The 16125-nt window shown below is 37.8% G+C and overlaps 1 protein-coding gene across 1 annotated transcript in view; it reads right to left on the reverse strand.

Moving 5' to 3' along the window:
* The window catches only part of LOC107747233 (dedicator of cytokinesis protein 9-like), a 106942-nt gene that overhangs the window by 36282 nt on the left and 54535 nt on the right, over positions 1 to 16125 (reverse strand). Inside the window, exons 8-20 of the mRNA XM_016561685.1 lie at positions 13736 to 13910; positions 13494 to 13546; positions 12218 to 12292; positions 9431 to 9571; positions 9131 to 9343; positions 6575 to 6603; positions 6362 to 6484; positions 6073 to 6152; positions 5768 to 5958; positions 2337 to 2402; positions 2087 to 2179; positions 1859 to 1982; positions 1470 to 1588 (exon numbers count right to left, since the gene is read on the reverse strand). Coding sequence (XP_016417171.1) covers positions 1470 to 1588; positions 1859 to 1982; positions 2087 to 2179; positions 2337 to 2402; positions 5768 to 5958; positions 6073 to 6152; positions 6362 to 6484; positions 6575 to 6603; positions 9131 to 9343; positions 9431 to 9571; positions 12218 to 12292; positions 13494 to 13546; positions 13736 to 13910 — 1482 coding nt within the window. The remainder of the gene's footprint in view (positions 1 to 1469; positions 1589 to 1858; positions 1983 to 2086; positions 2180 to 2336; positions 2403 to 5767; positions 5959 to 6072; positions 6153 to 6361; positions 6485 to 6574; positions 6604 to 9130; positions 9344 to 9430; positions 9572 to 12217; positions 12293 to 13493; positions 13547 to 13735; positions 13911 to 16125) is intronic.

Consider the following 16125-nt stretch of genomic DNA (forward strand, 5'->3'; position numbering starts at 1 on the left):
ATATGCTTTATACAGAGGCAAGAGGAAAAGAAAAAATACCATCGAAAGACAGTAAGTTCCCCTCAGACATACATTCATATAAAGTTCTACCCCTAACTGAATCGCGATTTGTTTAGCATCTCAACCGATTTGAATCGTCACATATTTAAATCGATTTTCAACCGGCTCGCGGTTAATCGTTACATCCCTACAAATAAAAAATGAATTATTCTTTTTCCAAATCATTGTTTGAATTGTGAACGTAGCCGCTCTAGAAAGGCTTTAAGACCAAGCGGAATCCTCTGCCACCTAGTCGATCCCGCTTCACAGCGAGCGGGACTCGTGTTTTGATTTCTGCAAATCAGTTGAGCGAATGCAAAGACGTGATTATTGATCGTAAGCACAACATCCAGCTAGAAAACTGAGAGAATCTACCTGAGAGAAGACGTCTTTCACTATTGTAAGTTAAAGTTAAACAGAGAAACAAAATTATACATTTTTTAAATTTCTATAACTTCTAGCGTATTAGAAGAACAGCAGGAAGAAGCCCTTTTAGTGGTGAGTGATATTTAAATTTATTTGCTGGGCTGTTTGTGATTTGTACGATTATTACTCGATAATATTGTTTAATTTATGTACATAATTTTTAGCCTCTTATGGGATTATGATGTGCACATTGTGTTTGTTTATTTTTATTTCAGGAGTGGGTGATTGGATCAGGGGGGTGGGGGGCCCAAAGCTGCGTTAGCCCAGGGTCCCGGAAAGGCTTAATTGTCTTCAATGGTGAATTTTGCAACACATTTCTAATTCACCCCTTAGCAACTTAACCCAACACATCTCGACTCAACTCAATACAACAACAAAATGTGACAAAATACAAAAATAACACAATGCAACAAAACAAAAAACTAAAATAAAACAACACAATATAACAATAAAAAACACAACAAAAAATAAAACAACATAATACAACAAAACAAATACACACAAAAACAACAGCACCACAAACAAAAAACATAAAACAAAAAGCACATCACATAGCAACAAAAACACAACAAAAAATAAAACAACATAATACAACAAAACAAATACACACAAAAACAACAGCACCACAAACAAAAAACATAAAACAAAAAGCACATCACATAGCAACAAAAACACAACAAAAAATAAAACAACATAATACAACAAAACAAATACACACAAAAACAACAGCACCACAAACAAAAAACATAAAACAAAAAGCACATCACATAGCAACAAAAACACAACAAAACAAAATACACACACACACACACAAACAACACCCCAAACAAAACAAAACAAAAAATACAACAAAACAATATAACACAACTAAACAGAAACAACACAAAACAACAACAACAAAAACCAACAAAAAAACAACAACACTTTAAAAAGACAACAAAACACTATTAAAAAAAAAACGAAGAAGAAAAAAAAACATGATTAATATTAATAGAATCTCTCACCTTGCTGCTGTTGTCCTGGTAACTCAGGTAGCCTGAAGGCAGGTTTGCAGCCACTGCCACCTGCTGTTCATTCATGATGACTCTGCCATCCTTCAGCAAGGAGAGCCACGCATAACCCACTACACACACACACACACACACACACACACACACACACTCACACACACACACACACACACACACAACACAACACAACACAACAGAATGAGGTGGAATGGTACTTAGCAAGCAACAGTGTCCCTAAAATGTCAACGTATGCAGCCCACACATTGCGTTTAATTAGTTATAATGGATCTAAATATTGATTCTCTTTTTACTCTTTCACTGTGTATTTTCAGTCCAGTGGTTAAGGCTGCTTTCAGAAGGTCGTATGTGAGTGTGTGTCTCACCTTGTATCTCCACCTGTTCTCGTCTCTTAGTGCTGGCTTTGCTGTTGCTGTCACAGCTGATGTGATAGAGAGTGAACAGAAGATGATGTCTGTCCGTCAGCTGAGCCGGCAACTCTATCTTAAACTGGACACGTTAAAAACAAGCGTTCAAACACACAGACAACACAGCAGTTTGACCATAAGAACACACAAACGTAGATATGTAGAGCTCAGAGGTAAACGTCTCACCTCTTCATAAAACTCTGGGTTCTGCTGGTGGTGTAAGACGGGAGCAAATGCTTTCTTACAGAACATTGGCCCTCCTGGACGCCCGTAAATACACTGACAAAACAGAGCGCAGACAACTACAGGATCACTTACAGTTACACAAACTACATAAGGTGGCATTAGTTGATCAAAAATGCAGGAAAAACAGCAATGTTGTGAAATATTACAATTTAAATTTATTTTAGTGTTTAGTGTTTGTGTGGGACAATACCTTCAGTGGGAGAGCGTCCTCTTCATCCGAATCTCTGAATTCAAGACACAGAGCGATATTTCTGGCCTGGAATCACAAGAGACATGAACATGAAATACACTCAACTAACACTTCACTGAGCACTTGCTTAAAAAAAATACTGATCTTTCTAATCCTACTTTAGCAACTGTACTTATCCTACACACTTTTGCTACATGAGTCCTGTGAGTTTTAAACAAAATTTTACAGAATCTATTTGTAAAACGTTGTGACATTTATATGATACTACAGTGATTTGTGAGTTGATGAAAAGCTAATAAAGATGCAAATCATAAAAATGTCAAATTAAAATAACAAATCTAACTAAATATTACAATTAAACATGTTAAAAAAGTTTAACCCCCGGTTTCACAGACGAGGCTTAAGCCTAGTCCCAGATTAAAATGTAAATCTGAACTGTTTCAACTGAAAGAAACTTGCACTGATTGATCTTAAAATATATCAATGCCTTTGTTTTGTCTCAAGAGGGACACCAGTTATGTTTTTTGTAAGGCACATTTATAAAAATTACTTAAATGTCCCAATTGAACTATGGCCTAATCCTGGTTTAGTCTAAGCCCTGTTTGTGAAACCAGGCCTAAATGTTTTAGTTGTTTACCTGCATGTCATGTCGCCAATTAACCAACATCAGAGAACAGTAAACTGTGATTGCATTGTCTAATTATTGTTACATTTTTGAAATATTAACTTAAAATCTCAGGGGCCTTTAAGTAAATATTTTAGATCTCAACAGTTTGGGAATCCCTGCTGTAGCACATTGCCTGGATGAACGTCTGAAGCTGGTCTCCCCATCCTGTATTTAAGCCAAATTAGTGTTTTGGATATAGCCCTTGAAGGTTTTTGGCTGATTTATTCCCGAGGTACATCAAATTCCTTCTCTCTCCTTGTTTGATGGCAACAGAAAAGCACTAGTGTCCCGTTGCTAGTTAAATTTTTTTTTTTACTTTTCAGATTTCCCTAATGCCTCATTACACTTGTTACTGCCTGTAGTTTCCACTGCATATGTTTAAATATTGAGAAGAATGTTTGTTCAGATCAATTTCTGCATTTTCCCCTTAATGTTCTCAAACTCAGTTCCTGGAGGGCCACAGCCATGGAGAGTTAAGCTTCAACCTAAATTAAATGCATGCTGCTAATCAAGTCCTTCAGGCTTATTTTTATGTGTGTTATGTGTGCAGGGTTTAAACTAATGCTGATCCATTTGTGCTCAGAAATTGGAAATTCCTTTTCCCAATAGGAACTTTTAAATGGAATGTCTTCTCAAGTCAGAGTTCCGACTTGGAAACTCTGGAGTTCAGAATCCCAAAAGGCTACTCAGCATGTCAACATTCATAAAACATGAACAACAGCAGCAATATATTGTTTGGTAGCACTTCTGTTTGTCTGTAGCCGGGTTTCCATCCAAAGTTGCGAATTTAACTTATGCGCAAAACTGGAATATTGCATAAAAAATTTGCGAACAAGCATCGTTTCCAATCCAACAAGTCAAAGAGAACAAAATCATCACTTCCTGATAAACTGGGAGAATATAATCATTTTCATATATAATAAATTACTTGCGCCTCAGAGCGAGCAGACGAAACATGATGAATGCGGTCATTGCTTTCGGAGGTGGATGCTGATGTTTGGGAACGCAGTAGTGTAAGACATTTCTGGGAGGCAATTATACAGAAATACTTTGATGACAGACTTTGCTCGTGCATTTCTGAATGACCATAACAACATTTCAGATGCTGTGGAATGAGATCAGTCCGCTGCTTAGTCAGGTTTTGCCGTCCCATAGTGCAAAGTCACATGACTTTTTTGATGTGCTTGGAGGAATTTGTTTGCAAAATGCATTTCCATCTCCCATTATTCGCATCAACCCTTTTTCGCACAAGTCAAAAACCACCTCAAGCGAGCGTAAAAACTTTTTTGCGAATTAAAGGATTTTATTTGAAATTTGGCGTTTCCATCACTCGTTTCTCATGCGATACTTTAAAATGCGCATTAAAATAGGGTGATGGAAACATAGCTTGTGTCTCAATAAACTCAGTGGTGCACACAGTACTATCCAACTTCTATCAGTGCACATGATAATTCAGCATTATCTGTGCAAAATACAGCTTTTTATATGGTTTTATCGATTCACTGCAAAAATGATTTTCTTACTTAGTATTTTTGTCCTGTTTTCTAGTATACAAATATCTAAAAATTCTTGAATCAAGATGCACTTATTTTACAAGTAAAATGACTTAAAATATCATGTCTTGTTTTCTGAAAAAATTTTGTTAGGTTTTGCTTAAAGGGGTCATCGGATGCGACATGCACTTTTACAAGCTGTTTGAACTGAAATGTGTGTTGGCAGTGTGTACACAACCACCCTATAATTATAAAGATCCACCCAGTGTTTTTTTTTTTTTTTATCTCGTTAAATCATTTCCCCTTTCTCAAATCAGTCGTCATTTACTCCCGACATCTGAACCGATGAAGACGCAGTGGATTACGTTTGTTTTTGAAGGGAATGCGCCCCCCGATCTACCTAAATGCGTTTGTGTTCGCGCAAATCATTCGTGATCCAGCTTCACCCCCAGAAGAAGTGAGTGAAGGGTTTTTTAATGAATCTTTGCAAATCGCCTTTCCTAATTATGTGCTAATTAACAAGTTTAACGATAAATGTGGCTAAAGTTTACCGTCTCTCAGAGAGCGGCTCGGAAGAGAGGGGCGGGGGGAGGGGAGCGCATTTGCATTTAAGCAGAATGCAATAAAACAGTGTGCTGTAGACAGAGCTGTTTTTGAAAGGGTAAAAATGGTGTTGTTTTACACTACCATTTAGAAATTTTAACCAAACTGTTACAGACTTTTCATTAAGACCCTAAAGACTCATATCAACTTGTGGTATCAACTTGTGGAAAATGGGCATCCGATGACCTCTTCAAAACAAGCCAAAATATCTGCCAATGGGGCAAGAAAAATAATCTTGTTTAGCCTTTGAATTACGATAATTTTTCTTACCCCACTGGCAGATATTTTTGCTTGTTTTAAGCAAAAACTAACTACATTTTGAACATTTATTTTTAGAAAAAAAAAATTATTATCTTAAGTCATTTTACTTGTGAAGTAAATGCATCTCGATTCAAGAATGTTTAGATATTTATACTAGAAAACAAGACAAAGATACTAAGTAAGAAAATCTTTTTTTTGCAGTATTGGTATTGCTAACCATGGAGGCATCCATCACGGTTTGACCTTGACTCGGGTGTGAAATCATTCCCAGCTCTGATATCTGACTTCTGAGGTAAATGAAACACAACATAAACTCAATAGGACTGTGGCCCTCCAAGAGTTTGATACCCCTGCTCTATAGAAAAACAAGTCTGGGCTGTGAGTTAAGAAATTTAGCATTGTTTTACCTTGGTGAAGCTCTTCTGGCTGTCATATTTGAGATGGCGTGGATACACATACAGGTGATTGTTGTAAATTGTGAAAGGCTGGGAGCATTTAGCGATAGACGGCACAAACTCCTCCACCTCAAACACCATCCTGCTCCAGTCTGCTGCGACTTCCGTCTGACGAAGAGGAAGATAGGAGGGCGTGACACAATCTGCACACACAGGAGATCAACCAGTCAGTGAGAAGCAGCAGGTAGTCGACCTGAAACTATCCAAATTTGCGTTTAATGCAGAGAGACATTTAGAAAAGCATATGAAAGCCTTACTAGTGAGATCTGGTGCGACGTTATCGACCGTAACATCCAAATTACCCAGAATCACAGGCAACTTGGCCATCTTTTCTGGCCTGAGAGAAGAGAAAGCACAGAGGAGGGAAAATAAACAAGGGGACAAAGAGGCTATTCTGTTTCTAAAATATCAACACCCCTGACAGAAGAGAGAAAAACAATAGCTGAACAAGAGTGTGTACAACATCGTTCTGCAGGTCATGCAAACACTAAACACCTGAAACACTACAAGAGTGTTATTATTGGAGCGTATGACTGTAGAACTGACTTCCTGAAGTCTGCCAGCAGTCTGAACATGTCCTCGTTGGAGAGCTTGTTGCCGTCCTGTCGGTAGAGAGCCGAGAATCGAGCGCTCTTGTCCACCGTCCCAGAGGCATCCTTAAACAGCGGCCTGAAAAACAAATACAAAGCTCATCCTGCTGGTGTGTTATGCCACTTTTCCACTCGGGTGAAAGAGATAAGAGCACACACAGACACACACATCCTGCACAGCTCATCTGTAACATCCCACTGGAAAGATAAACTTAATGGCAAGGCTTAAAAACAGCAACCAACAACCTTTACTAGAACAAAAACAGTTGTACAATTATTTGCCTGAACATTATTGATTCTACTTTTCTTGCTTTTACAGTAAAACTGAAATCTCACACACTCAGGCTGGAAGTCATTGTATAGTTTAGACTAGGGATGCACCGATAGGATTTTTTGGGGCCGATACAGATTTTAATAAACACTTATTGGCCGATTCCGATACCGATTTTAACAATCACTTATTGGCCGATTCCGATACCGATATTTGTCACTTCCTCTCTTATTTGAAATTTTGCCATCAAAATAGATAGTATTTTGATCATGTTTTAAATCAGCAAAGTTCAAAAACACCTGCATTAACTAATACTAGCAGTTTTATTGCTGCAGCATCAAATAATTTCTAATGAACATGGATTGGATCCATTTAACATTCAGCAGGCCTACATAAATACAACAGAACAAAGATACATATTAAATAAACTGTGCTTTTTAGGAAGGTTTAACAGTTTTCAGGTACAGAAATAAAGTAAACAAATGTAAAATAACACTTCACTGTATAAATTAAATACATATTAATCCTCCTTTATTGTAACAGACTTTATTATGATTAATCTTCTAATTTGTTTTTGTATACATTTTAATATTTTTTGTAAGTTTAAATATGTATGAGATCTCCATTAACAAGGCGGGACTCTTATTTTGACAGGTTTTCTAATCTACAGAGCAGCTATATGGGTAATGAAAGCACGCAGTTCTTCGGATTTAAAGTTTGTCAGTTTATTAAGCACCCCACGAAAAGAGATCTGTATATATTTGTTTACTGTTTTGTGTAATTCGCTGTATGTTGATGATAATGCAACTGAGAGAGAGAGAGTTTAATGTGCACTTCTCGTGCTGTGTTTTGTTTAGCTCTTACGGTGATTTTTTTTGGAGTGAAAAAGGACGCAATAAACTTAATAAAACATCAGTAAAGTTTTGGTCATCATTCAGATGAGGTCCGCTACACTTATGAAAGTTACAAAAACATAGCTCGAGGCGCACTCCGTTGAAATTTTACAGGTGGCGCTATCGAGCCGTTTTGCCACACCCACTTCTGAAACCCATATCAGATGTAAATTTTCGCCAGTTCTGCCGCGTGTGGAAAGTTTCATGAGTTTTGGAGAATGTTTAGGCCCTCAAAAATGCGATTCACTTTGGAGAAGAAGAAGAAGAATAATAAGAAACGGAGCAATTCCAATAGGGTCCTCACACCATCGGTGCTCGGGCCCTAATAAGAAACGGAGCAATTCCAATAGGGTCCTCACACCATCGGTGCTCGGGCCCTAATAATAAGAAACGGAGCAATTCCAATAGGGTCCTCACACCATCGGTGCTCGGGCCCTAATAATAAGAAACGGAGCAATTCCAATAGGGTCCTCACACCATCGGTGCTCGGGCCCTAATAATAAGAAACGGAGCAATTCCAATAGGGTCCTCACACCATCGGTGCTCGGGCCCTAATAAGAAATGTTCCTTGAGCAGCAAAAATCAGCATATTAGAATGATTTATGAAGGAATAAATTAAATTTTATAATATATTAAAATAGAAATAAGTTGTTTTTGTAATAATATTTCACAATGTTATTGCATTTACTGTATTTTTTTATTAAATAATTGCAGCCTTGGTGTGCAGAAGAGAGTTAAACATTACCCCAGGTGCGTCCTTAGGGACATTTTTGTCTTTTTCTTTGTTTGTGTTAATGCAAACAGCATAAAATGTGCCAGAAATGTGTCTTTTTATTAGAATTGTAATATTTAAATTTTCCCTTCATAAATCTATTTTACACTAGGTACAAAAAAACCTGACACTCAGGACAGGACTCACAACAACAAAATTATCCTATTGAAAGTCACTGAAACTAAAACATTTTCTTCCAGTGCCATTTAAGCATAAAATTATACATTCGTTATGAATAGGCTTGAAAGGTTTGTACTATTTTCAAAATGTATTTATTTATTTTTTTTACTATTTTCCACCTGATGGCATCATATTTGCAAAAGATCTGACATGGCACAAAAAATAATAATTTATTAAAATGATTATTGTTTCTAAGAATTGACTTATCCAAAGACTGTAAAATAATAAAAAAAATAAAAAATAAAAATAAAAAAAAATAAAAAATTAAATTAAATTAAATTAAATTAAATAAATTATTAAATAAAAAATAAAATAATAGAATAAAATAAAATAAAATAAAATAAAATAAAATAAAAAGTACTCAGCATTTAGTATTTGGAAAATGTGTGATATATTGTGTGTGTTTTTCCATAAAAAAACAAAGAATCATAAAAATAAATGGACTTTTGGTCATTATGATCAGAACTGATGTTATGTCTGAGTGTTTATGCCTGTAATACTGTAAATGGCTTTCATTTGAGGGATGAACCAAAATTATTTTGTGTCTACCAATAGCAGGTCACAGTTGCTGTTGACAGAGATTGGATCTCTTGTTCTGTGTGTCCTCACCTGTCGTGGAAACTGAATGGCGCTCTCTGTCAGGCTGTTGGCTGTCGGTTGAGCTGCTTGTGGACTGTCTGGCGCTGCGGTGCTGTTGTGAGCTCCTGAGGGGGGAAGCAGCGCTTTCACAGACGGATGGTTCATATCCACATTGAAGTCTGAGGAGATCTTGCGTCCACTTTGAATATCAAACAACGACAGAGAGACGAAGAAGGGCTCGACCTGCAATGCAAACCAGTACAGAAACTCTCAGAAGTTGGTTTACTGTGATGGAAATGGCTGGAAACTATAGCTAGTAAGGTAAAGTACGTTAGTGGTTGGCCCTTCTTCATTTTCCGCCACACAGCTCTGCAGGTTGAAGGACAGGTCGTTACAGTTCACCAAGATTCGCTTCCCAAACTTTTCCTCAAAGGGCTTCACATCTGGCTCGATCCCGGAGAAATCCAGTTTCTGTGGAGGATGAGTTCATGAGATTCATCTATCGACATATTTTTATACACTACCGTTCAAAAGTTTTGGGTCATGAAAATTTTTGAAAAAAAGTCTATTCCTGTGACGCAAAGCTGAATTTTCAGCATCATTACTCCAGTCTTCAGTGTCACACGATCCTTCAGAAATCATGCCAAGATGCTGATTTGCTCTACCTGTAAGTCTGGGTCCAGTGTAAAGAGTTTTAGCCGTGTCTCATTTCAGCGCTAGGATTATGCAACAGACATTATACAGCTCAGTGCCTTCACGCAGTTAATTAATAAACCATCGGTTTGTTATATCGGCCTTTTTCCTTATATAGCCGATATGCCGATAGTTGTAAATTGAGGAAAAATCGGCCGATAAATATCGGCAACCGATACATCGGTGCATCCCTAGTTTAGACCTTTGAGATGTTTCAGTGATGTTTTCATACTATCCACAGTCCAACTTAACCAGTCACTATATGCACTGGTAAAGCACTGTACCACACATATTATACTTTTAAGTTACTTCAGGGCAAATGTGCCACTTTTCCATGCAAATAAACCTCAATATATAATGCGTTTCACTACATTGACCTACTCCAATTAATGCGATTTAAACGCATTATTACTGTCCACAGAAAGCAGGTGGTAAACTAGATTTTTTAAAGGGATGTTTATGTACCTTTTATATGTACAAATAATAATCAAATGATGGAGAAGAGCATTAAACCATGTTACAAATCTTACAAAAAATGGATTGCACCGTATTTCTTCTCCAAATTAAAAGAAAAATAGGAAAATGTATTTTGCAATAAAGCCTATTTTAAGACTACAATTTTTAAGCATTGTGACATTTTAATGACAATTAAATGGATTCTCCATCCGAAAGAGAAGAATGTCTTTTGAAACATAATGACAGGTGTTTGTGAGAAAAATAATATTTTAAACTAAAAGCCATTGCTTTCTGTGGACAAAATAATAATAGTTTTCCAGCCAACTATTATATGTACGTTCATGAACAGAACTTTAAAATATTAGTATCTTCCTCACACACAGACAACTATCATTTCACTTCATGACATCGATCCTCCACCCAAAAATGAAATTCCAGTCGAGAAGCATTTAAAAAAAAAAAAAGACTTGCATTATTTTTACTATTATTATTATTAATAAACTAAAGTCAGTGCAATAAATACTACCACATTGTACACTTATAAATTATACTTTAGAATTTATGCAAAATAAAAATTTTTTTAAAAAAAGTAATATATTACAGTAGTCTTATTATGTTACAATGTAAAGAAATCATAATGGCCTTAAAAATGAGATTTCTTCATGTAAAATATAATTTCTTATTTCTTTAGATTTTGGTATACAATATGAAAATTATTAACAATTTTGTTGTTAAAAGTGGCACTTATCCAGATGCACAGCGTAGTTCAGTAAGTGAGTTGCCTGGATTTCCACAGTGGTACAGTGTGGACACATAGTCTGCCGCATCCTCCACAATCTCACATTCAGAACTGTCCTGCTCATGGCATGTAACCATAATAAGTGACTTCCACCATCTGTGTGTGACTTTCAAGAGCTTATTCTAATAAAAAGTCAGTGTGTCTCACCTAGCGGCCCATGCAAACGGCATTCGGTACTGACCCAGCCGGCTGCAGGCCATCTTAGCGTTCTTTAAAACCTTCTGAGCAGCCTGAGGAGAGGGGAAAGAAAAGAACTGCACTTTTAAAGAAATGCAGCTCTGTAATTAGGTTTGCAAAGCATGCCATTTCAAATGGGACTTCGAAAACCTTTATTTGTATCTGAATTATATTACTATAACACACCCAGAATGGAAATAGCATGAAGGGTCTCTAGGCAGAGAAGGGCTAGTATATCTAAATATCTGTTCCAGAAATCTGAGAGCTTTAAAAACACTCGCCAACATCTGGTTTTATCCACATTTCCAGAGGCCTAAAAGTGATATCAAACACACACACACAGCAGCAGCAGCAGCGCTACCTTAGCAGAGTCTGAGTTCCTCATATAAGGCTCGGCACAATGTGCTATTCCACCCTGTAAGACCTTCTCTAGCCGAGCGACCAAGAAGATGTCAGGGTGCGGAGAGGTCACCGAAAACACTCCCTAGAGACAGAAATGATTAGACAAGCTGAATGTAAAAGATTTTCACAAACAAGGGTAGTAATGTTTAATGTACACAAGTGTTTGGGAGTCAGTAATATTTTTTTTAATTAAATGCTTTTATTTAGCAATGATGCATTAAATTGATCATTAACAGTAAAGTGACTGGGGAAAAAAGCAACACAGTTTCTACAGAAATATAATAGATAATTAAAGCTGCAAGCAGCGATGAAAGGGCCCTCGCACCCGGGCTCACCGCCACCCGGTGGCTTTTGGAAAAGAGCAAAGAGTGGGCAATATGCATTTAAAGTGGTAAATATAAGAGGAATATGTCAAAGTCATTTATTTTCGACATATTTTTATACACTACCGTTCAAAAGTTTTGGGTCATGAAAATTTTTGAAAAAAAGTCTATTCCTGTGACGCAAAGCTGAATTTTCAGCATCATTACTCCAGTCTTCAGTGTCACACGATCCTTCAGAAATCATGCCAAGATGCTGATTTGCTCTACCTGTAAGTCTGGGTCCAGTGTAAAGAGTTTTAGCCGTGTCTCATTTCTCATCTTGCTCTCGATGTCTCTGGCACTCTGGAGAACAGAGCAGGAGAGATATCAGTCAAAACCTTTCAAGTTTTTTGATTCAGTCTCATTCACTTCCAGCTCCAGATGAACAAAACCAAAGACAGTTATCATAGCACATCCGTATGTTAAACTAGTGGAAAAAAGTTCACTATTTTCTATATTTTCATATGTGCATTTACATGCTATATTCTCTTAGTTGCGTTTGACGATGACTGTACAATCTGGAGCAAACCAACTTTCTGGGAGATCACACAATTAAAGCCTTATTTTGATAGTATGAAGAGATTATTAAAAAAATGATTGTAAAGGTCTAAGCCTGGTTTCTCTCATGGAGTTTGGGTTTCTTGCTTGTCACATTTGGTTTGCTCAGTTGGGGTTTTAAAGACTCTTAATATATTATATAGCAATATTATTGATTTGACAGCACTCACACTATTGGATGAGAAACTAAATTGAGCTGATAATGACTACTTCTGTAGAGCTGCTGTATCGCTCAATCACATTCATATCATAATTGATGAACTCTGCAACATTGACACTGTTATTGAACTGAACTGAATCAACACTGAACTGACTTGCGCTTTATAATGACACGGGTTTCTTCTGTAGAGCTGCTTCTAGCTCAGTTCATGATTTAATGAACTTTGCAAAATTATTGAACTGAACTGAATCAACACTGAACTGACATGCGCTGAATAATGACACTATTAGCTTTATAGTAGCACTATAAGCTATAGGACTGCTTTGTAGTTGAGTTCGCTTCATAATGAACTTTGCACCATTCAGTTTCACATAACAATGATAAATGTTAAAGAACTAGTTGCTGAAATGGACAAAGTTGTTGGTACTCATAGCATTGAAACTTCACAAGATATTCACAGATGTTCTGAAAGGCTTAGTAACAAGTAAGCACGATTTCCTCTTGCACACCTTTATATTCTGCTTTACTTCAAGATTTTCAGTTTTCCATCCCTTAATGTCAAATAAAGTCTATCAAATAGCCCTTCCAGTCTCGGTGGGCGGTTCTTGGCCAGAATAAGCTGCCAAGTGGACCAGACTTTAAAATGACAGTCAAAAGTCTAGCTACACACCAACTGTACACAAAAAAATCCCCCTCAAACTCAGCAGTAGTGTGATGATTTCTGTGTTCAGTCGAGTTTCTCTCACACTCAAGGGTCATCGCTGTTTCTGCACAAGTGTGACCTACCTGAAAACTGTCCATACTGCTAGAGGAGTGATCGCTTTTCGCCTGTTCATCATCTACAACAGACGGACAGAAGAAAGTCATCCACAGTAACTCTCTGAGGGACAGTCATGTCTCTTTGTCATTGTGTATACAGTCACTCCCGTGTGTGGAGGTCAGTGTGGTTTGCTTCAGGAATGTGCATCTAAATGTGTCTAAAATGCACAGATGACTAAGGGTTCTTGATAATCTGCACACACACACACCATCGTGTAAGTCTCCGTTCCTCTTGTCCTGCATGGCGAGCTCAAAGCTGCTGTTGAGGATTTTGTTGAGGGTGCTGATCCAGTCGTCCATCTCGCTCTCAGAGTCAGCGGCCAGAACATAGCCACTCTTATCTTGCATCTTCAGCTCGAACGCAAACCTCCGCACACGATTGTTCTGCACATATAAAAGAAGTTCAAAATGAACTCACATGATGATACATTTACCACAGTAAAAACCGCCACAAACATCTCTAGTAGATGACTTTTGAGGTGTATCATGTACGCTACATCAGCAAGATTCAGATTATCATTTGTACAACTTCAGTCATGTAATGTTGTAGAACCTTCCCAGACGCCTGGGAAAGAAGTGAGATGATTTCCATACGGAGGAGGACAGATTCCCAACCCTGCCCAGGGCAGTTCTTACAGAGGGGTTAAGTGTCTTTAAAGGGATGGGTTTAAAAACATAAGAGCAGGGGCATCTGGTGTCATGTACGCTACATCAGCAAGATTCAGATTATCATTTGTACAACTTCAGTCATGTAATGTTGTAGAACCTTCCCAGAAGCCTGGGAAAGAAGTGAGATGATTTCCATACGGAGGAGGACAGATTCCCAACCCTGCCCAGGGCAGTTCTTACAGAGGGGTTAAGTGTCTTTAAAGGGATGGGTTTAAAAACATAAGAGCAGGGGCATCTGGTCAGGCAAAGAACACCAGAGAAAAATGCAGGAATCCAACTTTTGACCCCTCATCAGTCGGGGATTTCTCCTGTGAAGCTCCTCACGGCTGCTTGCTCAGCTGGCAAAGCTGTGTATTTTAGCCACACAGAATGCGCTGAGATCAGATCAAAACCAGTCACTACTTAACTGTTACACATGTTAAGAGTGGGATATCAATGGATGAATTGTATGCAATCATAATTGGGTTATTTTTCCCTCCAAAAAAGTGAAGAATTTTGAAACAATTTTTGTAAAATGCAGAAAATGAAACCTATTTTTAATTGTTTTTTTAATCTAATGATTAATAGAGAAATATAGTAAAGGAAAAAATACAGTAAAATAATGAGCTTTTATATTCAAATGAGCTTACAATCAACAGAACACACTAATATGATGCATACATAATATATATATATATACACACACACACACACAGTTAGGTCCATATATATTTGGACACTGACACAATTTTCATAATTTTGGCTCTGTATGCCACCAGAATAGAATTAAAAGGAAACAATCAAGATTAAATTGAAGTGCAGACTTTAAGCTTTAATTCAAGGGGTTGAACAAAATATAACATAAAAAACGTAGGAATTACAACCATCTTTATACACAGTCCCTCCATTTTCAGGGGCTCAAATGTAATTGGACAAATAAATATAATCAATAAATAAAATGTTCATTTTTAATATTTTGTTGAGAATCCTTTGTAGGCAATGACTACCTTAAGTCTGGAACTCATGGACATCACCAGAGACTGGGTTTCCTCCGTTGTGATGCTTGAGACTGCACCTCTACTGACCCCTCTGTCAAACTCCTGAAGTTTGCGGAAGACACTACAGTCATCGGTCTCATTCAGGACGGTGACGAGTCTGCTTACAGACAAGAGGTTGAGCAGCTGGCTGTCTGGTGCAGTCACAACAACCTGGAGCTGAACACGCTCAAAACTGTGGAGATGATAGTAGACTTCAGGAGGAACCCCCCTGCACTCGCCCCACTCACCATCATGGACAGCACTGTGGCTGCAGTGGAGTTATTCAAGTTCCTGGGCACAACCATCTCCCAGGACCTGAAGTGGGACATTCACATAGACTCCATCGTGAAAAAGGCCCAGCAGAGGCTGTACTTCCTTCGTCAACTGAGGAAGTTAGACCTGTCACAGGCGCAGATGACACAGTTTTACTCAGCTGTTATTGAGTCGGTTCTGTGCTCCTCTATAACTGTCTGGTTTGGGTCAGCCAGTAAATCAATTATAAGAAGACTGCAATAGACGGTTAGGACAGCAGAAATGATCATTGGTGTGCACCTGCCCAACCTTCAGGACTTGTACAACTCCAGAGTGAAGACACGGGCAGGTAACATCATCACAGACCCCTCTAACCCTGGCCACAACCTGTTTGCACTTCTCCCTTCAGGCAGACGCTACAGATCTCTGTGCACTAGAACATCTAGGCATAAAAACAGTTTTCCCCCATGGAATTCTGATGCTTTACCAGGCCTTTACTGCAGCTGACTTCAGTTGTTGTTTGTTTGTGGGTCTTTCTGCCTTTAGTTTTGTCCTCAGCGAGTGAAATGCTGCTCAATCGGATTGAAATCAGGAGATTGACTTGGCCATTGCAGAATATTCCACTTTTTTACCTTTAAAAACTCCTGGGTTGCTTTTGCTGT

Source organism: Sinocyclocheilus rhinocerous, unplaced genomic scaffold (genome assembly GCF_001515625.1).
Source record: "Sinocyclocheilus rhinocerous isolate Xijiao unplaced genomic scaffold, SAMN03320098_v1.1 scaffold2184, whole genome shotgun sequence".
Taxonomy (NCBI): domain Eukaryota; kingdom Metazoa; phylum Chordata; class Actinopteri; order Cypriniformes; family Cyprinidae; genus Sinocyclocheilus; species Sinocyclocheilus rhinocerous.